A 12,259-nucleotide genomic window follows, 5' to 3' on the forward strand; every position below is an offset into this window, starting at 1 on the left:
GGAGGAAGTACACTTCCAGAAAGCTGTGCAGAATAATCCTGAGGTGAGGCAACTCATTTTAATCATACTACCACTGGTGTTATCCTTTTTTCTTTAAAAGGGAATTGTGTATTTTCTTTACTCTGTCATCGTAGTTCTAGCTACCAGGTTTCAAAAGTGATTTGTAAATCACCTTTGTATATTAATTGCTTACTATGAAATTAACTGAACTAGAGGCCTGAAATGGACAAACTGGAACATTAACCTCTGAAATATTTCCATATTGAGCAGTATGGTAATATATCAGAATAGAAACAAACTGAAGTAGATTCAGCAATACATTTAACCTGGGAGGGAACGTGAACCTGAAGAAATAACATCACTTCATTTGTAGCTCATGCCTGCAAGTCCTAGAGACATTAGTAAGTTAATTGCAATTTGACTAACTGGTAGCTTTTCACTTTCTTCAGTGATATTTATTGGCTATTTGAACCCTAGGAAATCAATTATGTATTAGTTAAATAGCTCATTAAAAATCACTGTTGCCCATAAGAAGGGTGAGGGGGAAGCTTCAACTAGGAATTCAGCAGCTATTTTGGAACAGTCCCTTAAAGCTTATAAACTTTGATGCAACGTAGCTGTGGTTTTCTTTCTAAAGTAACTGTCACTGGCTGCAGAGTAGGTTAGTGGATAGAATTTAAGTTAAATGAAAATAAAATCTTAAATATTTATTTTGAAGTTAATTCCCATTCTCAAAAAAAAAACACCTGGTATTTGATTTCACAGTGTGTTGTAATTCATATGTAGACCTGGATTGTGGGGTGGGGAGGAAGAGCAAAACTAAATAAACAGTGATTTGGTGTTACAGCAGTAGCAAATGTGTGTAAATACAGTTTTTTCTGTATGTGCAGAAGGAGCTACCTAGCACAGTTCTTTCTCTTCAAAGCAGCAGAGTATGTGCGCGCTGTTTATAGAAATCATGTTCGGATCTGCTGAACATCTGATTTGCTCAAGTGGAGCATGTGCTGGAGGGACTTACCAGTCATTCAATTCAAGTGAACCGTGCCTTAGAGAAGTGAGCTACAGAAGCGTGAGGTATGTGCCTGGGCCTTCCTAAACAAAGGCTGCAGCACCCACGTTAAAACACATGGTCTTTGGGAAGAGGGAAGGAACCGTTTAACTTTGTTTCTGTTTTCTGTTTCTTAACACTGCTGACAGTGACGGTTAGGGAAAGAAGTATGAACAGTAGAGAGCGTTCCCAATGCATATTCTACATTTCATGTCACTTAACGCATTTACATATTTTTCGCAGTGGGAGTGAACTCCACCTTTTTTCATGATTGACTGACCTGAACTAGGCACTGAAGTGAAGAATGAAAGGGTAATATCTGTGCATCTTTTGGCGGAGGGGATCAGGGTGGAGGTGTGGGGAGGAGAGAAGGAAGGAAAAAAGCAGGGGTTGGGTGGATTGGAGATGGAGGAGAAATAGACGGATAGGTTAAAAAAAATGTTACAAGAACATTTATGCGTTACATCTCTTCACTCAGAAGTCTCCATCTTTTTGGAGAACACTAGGGCAATTCAGACAGACCCATTACTTTCTTTCAAGGGATGGATTCCTGGGCAGAGTGGGTCCTTAGCACTGGTCTGCTGCTGAAGCTTTTGAGAAAGGAAGACTGTAGAGAGTAGGCGATGTTCTTTATAGGACTTTAATAATGTTCATGCAGCTGTAAGTTAAACTATGCGAAACATATTACATACCTCTGCTATATGTATAAATAGTCACTGGGCAAACGGTGTAATAATCAGGTTAGTGTTTATATCAGCTGAGGCAAAGACAAAATGTGCTTATGTTTTTAGAGATCCCTCACTTGCACTAGATGTGTTTTGGAATTGCCTAGCACTGTGCTGTTTGCTGCTTATCACTATGGGTGGCAAAAAGCAGAAGTTAGATTTCTATCACTGCATAGTTCAGAACCTTTTCAAGCCTAATCAGACATGTCTGCAATGCTCCTTCCATACCAGTTCTACGATTACTTTCAGCAATGGAATTAGCTTTTTAAAGCTTAGGAAATGTTTTAGAAGCACATTAGATTGGCTTTTTTTAATTTTTTTTTCATTAAATCCTACTGCACTACCACTGAATTTTTCTACCTGCATCATCCATCTATCAAGGAATTTTAACACTTTAAAATACAGCCCCCTTTAAAAGTTTAAAAATATATATGTATATATATAAATATATATGATGGAAAAATATCAGCTAAGATCAGTTACACAGTTGCTTCAGAACACTGCAGAATATGTTTTGTAGTATGTTTGTGGAAGCATATACAAATGGATGAGTTCAGCTGAAGAAATCTAAACTTCCTTAATGACATCAACAAATTTTTTTAGTATTCACGCTTGGGTGAGTGAACATTGAATAGACTGTTAATCTTCTTGCTCATAAGTATATTTGTAAATTAACTTGAACTAGCTTTATTGCAGGATTTTTACCTTAAATTTAGGATGGCCCAGTCCCAGATAGAGAATCATAGGCTTTATGGGTGTATATGTTATTAATCAAAATAATTAAACATACCTGAGAAAAGTGAGTATAAATTAAGCTGCATTTTAATAATCAAATCTGAGAATCATTTCATACTTTTAAATTTTAGTTTAACTTTTTTTTTTTACTAGTCTGGCAAAGTGATTCTGATGATGGTCTACAGTTTCATATCATGCAATTTTTTTACTCAGAATTTGTACTAATTGCTATGTGATTGTCTTTTGTGGGAATTCCAAACATAGAACAACTGCTGATTAACTATACAAGGTTGCGTTAAGTAGATTAAAGCACATTAGAGCATGTGCATGTTAACGTGCAATATGTGTGAAGTGTAAACAGTATCTGAATGCAATTAACTTGCTTTGATTTATTAATCTTGACTTAGTAACCTTGAATTACTTGCTGAAATGCTGCACATAAAGCTAGTTTAATGAATACTTGTTTCTTCCTCTCGTCTAACACGTTGATAAATATTTGTAGAGCATAGCTTATATGTTATTTAAAAAATCTCTGGGTTCTGCTTGCAGTGAGGCTACTTGTTTTATTACTTGAAAATAATTTGCTTTCAAAATGCAGTAATACCAACACAGCATACTAAACTTCTCAGTTTCTTATACAGGTTGACTGATTTTTATTTTTTTTTAATACAGTATACGTTAGTTAAATACAAATTAGTGTTATACCATTGAATAAGTTACAAGTATTAGAAATTCGGTATGTATTCTTAAGTATATTTAAGAAGAAATAACCAATTGTTCATGACCCCATGTATTAATAGTTTTGAATTGGGTGAAACAATCTGTAACTAAATTTTCCATTTGTTTTGGTAGTTCACAGTTTCTCCAGATAGATGAAAAAGGCTCTGTTGATGTTAAAGAACCATTTCAGCTCTATAGGCTGGTTTTGATGGACTTCCATTAGAGGCTTGAAAGAAGCGATGCTGTAGCTGCTATAGCAGTTAGGTGTTTATGATACCTTGATCATCCGAACATGGAGGAGGGTCATCTCAAGTGATTTTTCATAATAAACTGCTGATTTGAACACAATGATATAATTGATGTGAAAAACCAAGACAGTACAGATCAGAAAATAAATGTAAACAAAATCTTCCTACAGTTTGAAGGGAAAAAAGCCCCTATCTCTTTAGTGGCTTTATAAATTTCTATTTGTATATAAACTTATTGGGACAAAATACATAGTAGAAAAGCTTTAATCATCATGTGGTATTATTTTGGGATATCCTTTTCTTCATTCATTTAACTATTAGTCATACCCTCAGGTTTTCCCATTTGTGAGGGTTATTTTTTGCACAATTTTATTTAAGGCACAATTTTATTTAAGCTATCCAGTCCCAATGGATCAATTAATTCTGATTAATGCATATTAATGTTTAATGGTATTTGGTTTCAGTAGCTTGTTTAAAAAGTTGCAGAGGGGTAAGATGAAGGCATAGCTGCATGGGATTTGGGATTTCTCTTATCTATAGGACATCTTGTACATGGATCAACACGACTCATCGAAGTAGGAATTCTCACTTTTATATAATAGTTACATATAGTAAAATATTTTACATTATAGCTTACATATAGTAAAGCAAAGTGATTTTAATGATATTCTCCTATATGTAGGCCTGCTTACCTTTTAATACTTTGCCAGTTAAGTCTCATGCTTGTGGAGGCTTTAAAAAAAAAAAAACACCAGAGAGAACACAAAGGAGGGCAGCAAAAAGCAGAGTGAACTCAATTTTCAGAGTGAGTAGAGGTGACTGGCTCATAGTCTATTAATATCATCAAGGTAGTAAGATAAATGAAGAGAGGGAATTGCTTAGTCTCAGGTGGTAGGAGAAAGAGCAATAGCTTAAGGCTAAGGAAGGAAAAGTTTGAACTAGATAATAAGGGAGGGGGAAGGAATGCTTTAAGCAGAGCAGTTGAGCAATGTTTTGGGAAATCGAAGGAAGAGTTTGAGGTACCATCACCCCAGAGGTGTGAGATTTAGAGTTGTGGCTGATACATTTTGGCAAGAAAAACATCACCTAAAATTCTAGAGTCGAGCTATGTAGGTGGTGCAGGGTGGATTGCCTCAGCTTTTTTTTTTATTTTGCATTTGTGATATGCTGTGAAAAGTGAGAGGGGCCTTGACTAGCTTTGAAAATGTAGCCTATTTCTGCAGCCAGTTCATAGAGCTAACCAGAGAATGAAGGGAATGTGTAGGGAGTGCAATAGGCCAGAACTGTAGTAAAGTTGCTTGTAATTTATACTGTAAACTATCTGAGGACATTTTTTGCTTTTTAAGTCAGTGCAGTTTCTCAGTATTGGATGAACTGTAAAACCTTGGTAAAACCTTGTGGCTTTTTTTTTTGTTTTTTGTTTTTGTTTTTTTTTTTTTTTTTGCGGGGGTGCCAGTCAGCTACATTGCTGGCCAAAAAGTTTTCCTTGTCCATGATGACATACCATAGCAGCATGGAGAGGCCTAAAAAAAAATTCAGTTCCCATTCCAAGTCATTAATTTGTCTGACATTGGCAACTAGTGTATTGCAGTGATAATGATTTTATGATGCTGGAGAAAATGGCCTAAGACTGTGCTTTCAGCCTTTTAGAATGATGCTGTTGTGTTATGGGCAATAAGGTTTGCCATAAAAACTGTCTTTGGACAGCAGGGAAATCTGATGTCTTCAGAGAAGAGTTCACATTGAGTACTTTACAGTATAGCAATGTGTCAAAATGTATTTAAAATTTGGCTTGTTCTGAGTCAGTCTCACAGTTTATATGAACCACAATACCATTTCTGGCAATTCAGAAAGGATGGTTTCTAACAGTCACTAGTGAGAGTCAACAAAATGGAACAACCTCTTAAAAGTTTTGAAGTTTCTCTTCATATTATTCTCCTGCTTGTAGCACATCTTTCCTTCTCAGACCTGGTTTATCTCTGCAAGATTTGCTCTATGCATCTTTCTCCTGGGATCTGGAATACATCTCTCTCTCTCCTGTGATTCAATTTCTTTCTTAGAGTTTTCAAAAAGTCCTCATTGGGTAATTAGATGATTCTGGGACATTGCATTGTGCCAGTTTTAAAGATATATGGCTGTTACAGTCAGAGGGGACTGTTCTGATCATCTGACCTCTTGCATGAGATGGATACAGAATTTCACAGTCATTTTTATGCCTAGCTTCTGTCTGAACTTAAACATCATTTGTTGTCTGAGGTGACTATTTACTTATTTTTTACTGTATCTTTTACTGTTTAGGTATCAGAAAATTCTAGGTTTTAATATAACACCTTTTTGTTTAACAAATGACTCTTTCCCATGGTGTAGAACAAGATGGATTGGCTTGATCTTTCCCTGTACTTCTTGCTGATTTTTTTTTTCTCTGTAACAAAAGCAGTTGCTCAAGTAGTAGTCCAGTGCAGGCTAGAGGAAGATTTAGTATACCGGTTAGAATAGCAATTGGCCTTTTTTTTTTTTTTTTTTGATATTAAAATGTGTGGAATGAAATGGCCACTTGGTGGCAAAGTGGAATGGGAAATAAAATGTAATTCTGTTTTTTCAGAAATGCTTTTGTCTGGCATTTATGAGAGATATGTGGTAAACTGTTGAGTTTATAAAGGCACGTTGACTTTTACTTGCAAATCTGTGTTTCTATTTGTAATTGTGTTGCTAACTTCCTATAGCGATAATGCTATTTGTAGTTCATTGAAGACAAGCCATACAGAATCAAACAGCTTTGCTTTCACCATGAAGTTATGTTAGTTGAGCTAGGGCAATATGGATGCCCCTTCGAGAATTTCTAGCAGATTTAGAGATGACACAACATGAAAGCTTCAATGGTAAGCTAAAGGGCTTGGGCATAATTCTTTACTTCTGTGTTTCTCACTAATACAGGTTTTGGCATTGTCCTAATGAAAAAGGCACTTCCTTTGTATTTTAATAAGGCAAGATGGAATATATTAAAACCAAAAAATGGACAACAATAAAAGCCCAAAGTAAACATGTTAGCTAACTTCTCTATCTGTTGTTATTCAAAAATAGTCATTCAAATTATTATTTTTAATGTTTTAAAGATATATGGTTTATAGGGAGACAATGCCATTCATCAAGCCAACCTGATGTATTTGGGCAGTGGGGTACAGCAAGCTTTCTCTGGATGAGCCTTTTCCTCAGGTGCCAGGATAGCACTAGAAGCATTTCAGTTTGCAAGGCACTCTGGAAGCTCCTCCTGCCACACCATCAGAATAAAATAAAACTGTGCTAAGCTTTTTCCTCAACCAGAATTCTATCAGCTCCTTTTACTTCATACCCCAAGGGATAAAGAGGCATGTTGGCTGTAGGCTCATGAGAGAAGAGAGTAACTGAGAGGCATCTCTCTTTGCAGCAGCACTTCAGCTACAGAGGTAATTCCTGGCAACACCCAGCAAGGTCTCAGGTTCCCTGTGTTCAGCATTGTATGGACAACTGAATTTCTTTCAGTCTCTGTTTCACATTGTCAAACATTGAAACTGCATTTATTACTGAGCTTCTCTTGCTACTAAATTCACTGAACAACACTGAATTAATTCCCCCCCTCTCCCTTTTCCAGCAGATCTACTTTAAGCTAATTTTAAGTCAATTGGAGCAGTGTTTACTTACTGCCCTTCCTATCCTATGCTCTTGCTGCATATTCTGATCTTATGGGTATGGATGGTGCTGAAGCTGAATTTTTTCCTATTTAAAAGCCATGCCCTTTAAATGGGTTGTACAATGACAGACATTTGCCAAACATGGGGTATGAAGTGGTAATTCCTACTACTGCAAAACGTAAAGGTTAAACGCAGAATAGTGGTCCAGGATTTTTTCTGTGATACTGTGTCCTAGCTCTGTGTGCATGTACACATTTTACTTATGGACATGGAATTAAGAGTTGTGTTTTCAAAAGCTGTGTTTTGAAGGCTTACATGTTCCATTAATAGATAAATAAGGACTATAATTCTGATTCCCTTAAATTTATCAACTGCTTCTCATGAGTGTTGTAGAGTGGTATGTTTATCAAAAGTTGGCTCATGTAATTTAAAAAGGGGGAGGGCACAATCAAACCCTCTTCCTGTATAAACTCTCAATTTTGAGGTATTTTTGGTTGTCAACCATGAGCTTTCCATGCTGCAGATGACAGATACCTCCTGTCATTCTTGCTCTTGCCGTGTTCAGGTGGAAACCAGTAACCAGGAGCCTGTTACTGATTTATTATGTCAAGTGGGTCGCACAACTCAATACATCTTACACATTTTCTTTATGAATAGCTGAAAGCAGCAGCTCCACAGACAGAGAATGGTTTAAATCTCCCTTCCCCGTCGCCGCTGCCCCCCGCGCCCAGCGTGGCCGCGGCCGCCTCACAAAATGGCTCCCCGCGCGCTGCCCGGCGCTGAGGGGCGGCCCCGCGGAGCTCTCCATGGTGGCCGCGGGGCCGGGCCGCGCCTCCCCTCCCCGGCCCCCCGGCCTCGGCCTGGCCCGCTGGCGGCGGCGGGGGCGCTCCGTGCCGGCGGGGCCGCAGCCGCGCCGCCCCTCCCCGCGGCGGAGGCGCCGCCCCGGCGGGGATCGTGCGGCGGCGCGGGGGAGTTTGGCCACGCTCCCTGCCGGCCGCGCTGGCGGCGCGGGGAGTTTCGCCACGCTCCCGTAGTCCCCTGGCGGGGCGGCGGCGCGGTGCATGCCGGGCCCGAGGCGGACCGACTGTCCCCTGGCTGCGCGAGGAGCTGCGAGCCGCGCCTGCCGCCATGTTCCGCCGGGGCCTGTAGGCGCCCCCAGCCCCGCCGCGCCGCCCCGCGCCCCTCTCCCCGCCGGCCCGGGGGCGGAGGAGGCGGACGAAGGCGCCGCCGCGCCCAGCAGCAGCCGCCAGCGGAGCCCGGCAGCGCCCAGCGATGTCCGCCAAGGAGGGGAGCAAGGTGCTGCTGCTGCCGCCGCACGCCACCAGCGAGCGAGCCGTCAAGGGTGAGGCACCCCCGGCACGGCACCGGGGGGATGGGGGGGGGGGGGACACGGTGCGGGGCCTCGGCCGGGGGTGGCGGGGGAGGCGGCCGCTGTGCGGGGCTCGGAGCCGCGCCGGGGCCTGTGGGGGCCGCACAGCCCGCCGCGGGTGGGCTCCGTGGGCCCGCAGCCGTCCCCCCGCAGCCCCGGGGCCTGGCCCGGTTGTGCCCGCAGGCGGTGACAGCGCGGGGGAGAGCCGCTGCCTCCGCTGCTGCTGCTGCTGCTGCTGCTGGGTGTCGGCCTGGCGCCGCCGGTCCTGAGGAGGAAACTCGCCGTGGTCTGTTTCTTCCCGGCCTCCCCGGTGTCAGGGTCTCACGGGGAGGCGTTAAAGCCGAACGTGGTGCCTCGCAGAAGTGAAACGGCTCAGAGCAGATACAGCCGTCACACCGAGATGGTCGTGGGGCCGTAGAACATGATTCGTGCTCCAGAGCATACATGTGTCATCGTAGCGTTTTGAGGGGAATATTCCTTTGCAACTGAAGTGCTTTGAGCATTTCTTGCTAGGTCTGTGTCCCCAGCGAAGAGGCTACCATTGGTTGCGCTTTAAAGAATTCCTAGTTTTTGTTCACTCAAATTGCAGATATGCTTCCAGAGCTCTGATGTCACCCTGTATTTACCCGTGGCAGTGTGGGCATCGGCGTGAGGTAGCAGACCTGGGCAATCAGAAATTCATGGCTGTATACAAAGCGGCCTGTTTTTAAGATCAGAATTCCAAAGAACACACGATCTAACCGATTTCACAGGAGAGGAGATCTGTTCGTTTAACTTAATAGGGGTTCTTGAGAAACGAAGAGGATGTTTTTGTCTTCAGTAAGGCTTAATCAGGGCCTTGGAATCCCATAGTATGTTTTGGAAATCAGCGTGTTTTGCAGTAGGCTGGAAACCTTCACTCGCAATAAGTTGTTACTCATTTTGGATTGCTTAACTTGTTGATTTGTTTGAACAAATTGCGAGAGTAAACGTAGAAAATGGTAGAACTAGCCTGCTAGGAGCTTGTATTAATTTGTGCTGTTGGTGTGAGACTGTTAGTTTCAGGTGTTTGGACTTGCTGAATGTTTGTACCTTTACAGCAATCCCTTGTAACAAATCTAAGTTCCTCAAACAATGCAGGAGAACTATTGGTAAGTGATTAGCTACTTCAGAGTGCACTGGAATACCTGCTGATTTCCCAAACCTTAATAGTTCAGCTTATTAAATGCTGCCTGTGCATCTGGTTGTTAAAAATGGTAGTTAAGACCTGCTTCATTCTGACAGGATTACAGCCTGGGGTTACAGTATTTCTTTGGACCTAGGTGTGTGGGATACAGAACTCTTGTAATCAGGCTCGATATCGTCATCTGACATAATTACAGCCAGTTAAATGTTCACATAGCACCATTTTTCTGTTCTTTCTGGTGACCTGTCCTGTCTATAGCTATCATGCTGAATCACTGGTTTCTGGAGAAAGCCTGGCCAGCTGTGTGAAGCTGTCTGTGTTCTTTGTAGGAAGGACAGGTTTTTCCACCACCCCCCATGAGATGCAATGCAGTTTGAAATATTTTTTTAGACAGCAACCCCAGGGGTGCAAGATTGCAGGTTATGTCAGCGCTAAGCGGGAGTATCTATGCAACAGAAATACATTTGTTGAAAGCATGTTAAAATGTGACATCTCTGTTCACAAATAGACGTGTTACCTCTCACATACCAAGATATGTTCGCCATGCTCCTACCTATGGTATGGTGAACAGATCACAGATGGGCTGGTATGCTTTTAAAACAGGTGGGCCCTCTGCTTTTGTCAAGACAACGTTCTATAGCAGGGACCTAAAAGTATTAATTTCTTTTAATGGAAACATGTGGACCGGGTGGGTTGCTGAAACTGTTAAAGATGAATTTAAATGGTTAAATAATGCCATTTTACTTCCTGAATGCTTATGAATCATTGTTGAAATTGGTGATTTTTTTCATAAGTATCAAGCTATTTATTGATAGGTACCAAAGAATTTATTTACTGGTATAAATTTTTGAGATTCTTTTAAGGGAATAATTTTTCATCAAGAAAATAGAAATCACTATAGGACAAAAAATATATAGAGGTATTCTGATTTTTTTTCATGCTGCCAGTTCTGTTTTCTGACCCTAGTTGCTGAGGCCTTTCATGTATAATATCTTAGGTCCTTGAGAACAGCTGCAGAACTTGGAAGACAAATGCGGTAACGTTACCTGGTGTGTCTGCGCCATAGAGTATTGGTCAATGATTCAACTTTCATGCTCTCCAGGTCTTCTGGGTCTTCATTGGGTCTTCATTAGGTCTTCTGAGGAGGAAACATGAATTCAGGATTTAATGCTCGCTGGTATTTGCATCGTTTTATCTCTTGCTTTTATTTTAGCTTTATTTTTCTTCCTCTGTATTACTGGGAAAGGGGAAGAAGTAAGAAACCATCGAAGACAAGAGGCTGTGAGAAATTAAATCCTTAATCATTAATAATACGTGTTGGCAGAAATGAGCTAGAGATGCTCATCCAAGAAAAAAAATGGTTAAATTACCGTATCATCAGTAACTAATCTTTTCTAATAAGGTAGGGTAATAATTAGGATATGCCCTTCCCCATTATATTTTGACCTGTATATTTAGGTATTCATCAGAGGTGCGTGTGTCTGGAAGAGCACCTGAAATGTTATCAGGTATAATGCTCAACATTGGGCATATAGATAATAATATGATAATAAACATAATAATTATATGATAAAAAATATAATAATGGTTTTAAATATGCAGTGTATGCAGTCTAGCTGTGTTGGGCTGGCATGCCTTCCACATACGAGTTTTATCATCACAGATCATTGGCTGCTTTTATTAAACGTATATAAAAAGCTCAAGCTGTCTCTGTTCATTTCTCAGTTAAAATGTAATTCGTACTTGAAATTTTTCTTACCAACTGATGAGTAGCTATAGAATTAAAATGTGTAAAGTCAGTTGGTGGCATTTGGCTCCCAAAAAATGTCTAGTGACAAGGCTTTTGTTGCTGCCTTTAACAGAGATGAGGAAAGGTACATGTCTTCTTGATTCACTGTTTTCTAAGGTGCCCTCTTCATCCTTGAAGAATGATGCTTAGCATTTCGTTGCCTTGTGGAAGTTAGCACTTTCCTCTATTATGTTCTGTCAAAATCACAGAAAAACCACCTTTTTAAACTGCCACTGATACTTAACTGCCGTATCTGGTTCTTTTCTTTTTTTATGTTTTGTGGTGATCCTGGAAATGGCAGGGGAGAGCCTTTTCTAGGGTTCCTTTGCATGAAAAGCACCTCGGCTTGTGTGACACACCTGTGAGTAGCTACACGGCAACGTGGTGCTTGGAACACTGCTCTTTGTCTGCTAGGAATGTCTCACCAGGATTTGGGACACAATCTGGAGTGCCTTGTTGCTGAGCTTGTGGAGGTTTTTTGCTAAATTTGAAGATGGTGTCTGTTCTTCTGGAGACGGGAGGCTTCAGTGTTCCTTTGTTTTGGATAAAAGTCATGATGCAGTGTGGTAGGCAAACAGTCGTCGTAGTAACAAAATGATAACTTATTGAAGTGACTATTCAATGAACCCCTAAGAAAAGTAACCCATGATTTAGCCCTGAGCAGGATCCTAAATTAAGATACCAGTAGCTACTTTTTTTCCGCTACATGGATGTCATTGTTAAAATAAATCACTGTGGTATTGAACTTCACAATATGGAGTCTGAGTTAAACAAAAAGAACCGGTAAAAGGA

General features: G+C 40.9%; 1 protein-coding gene across 3 annotated transcripts in view; it reads left to right on the top strand.

The window, feature by feature from the left end:
* The first annotated feature begins 8,123 nt into the window (after positions 1-8,123).
* Positions 8,124-12,259, top strand: part of PPP3CB (protein phosphatase 3 catalytic subunit beta) — a 44,700-nt gene continuing 40,564 nt past the window's right edge. Inside the window, exon 1 of one of the 3 annotated variants that reach the window (XM_084290338.1) lies at positions 8,124-8,486. In XM_084290338.1, coding sequence (XP_084146464.1) covers positions 8,417-8,486 — 70 coding nt within the window. In that variant the 5' untranslated portion in view covers positions 8,124-8,416. The remainder of the gene's footprint in view (positions 8,487-12,259) is intronic. The other 2 variants (XM_084290337.1, XM_084290339.1) reach the window with 2 other exon arrangements.

This window comes from Netta rufina, assembly GCF_964035555.1.
Source record: "Netta rufina genome assembly, chromosome: 7".
NCBI lineage: Eukaryota > Metazoa > Chordata > Aves > Anseriformes > Anatidae > Netta > Netta rufina.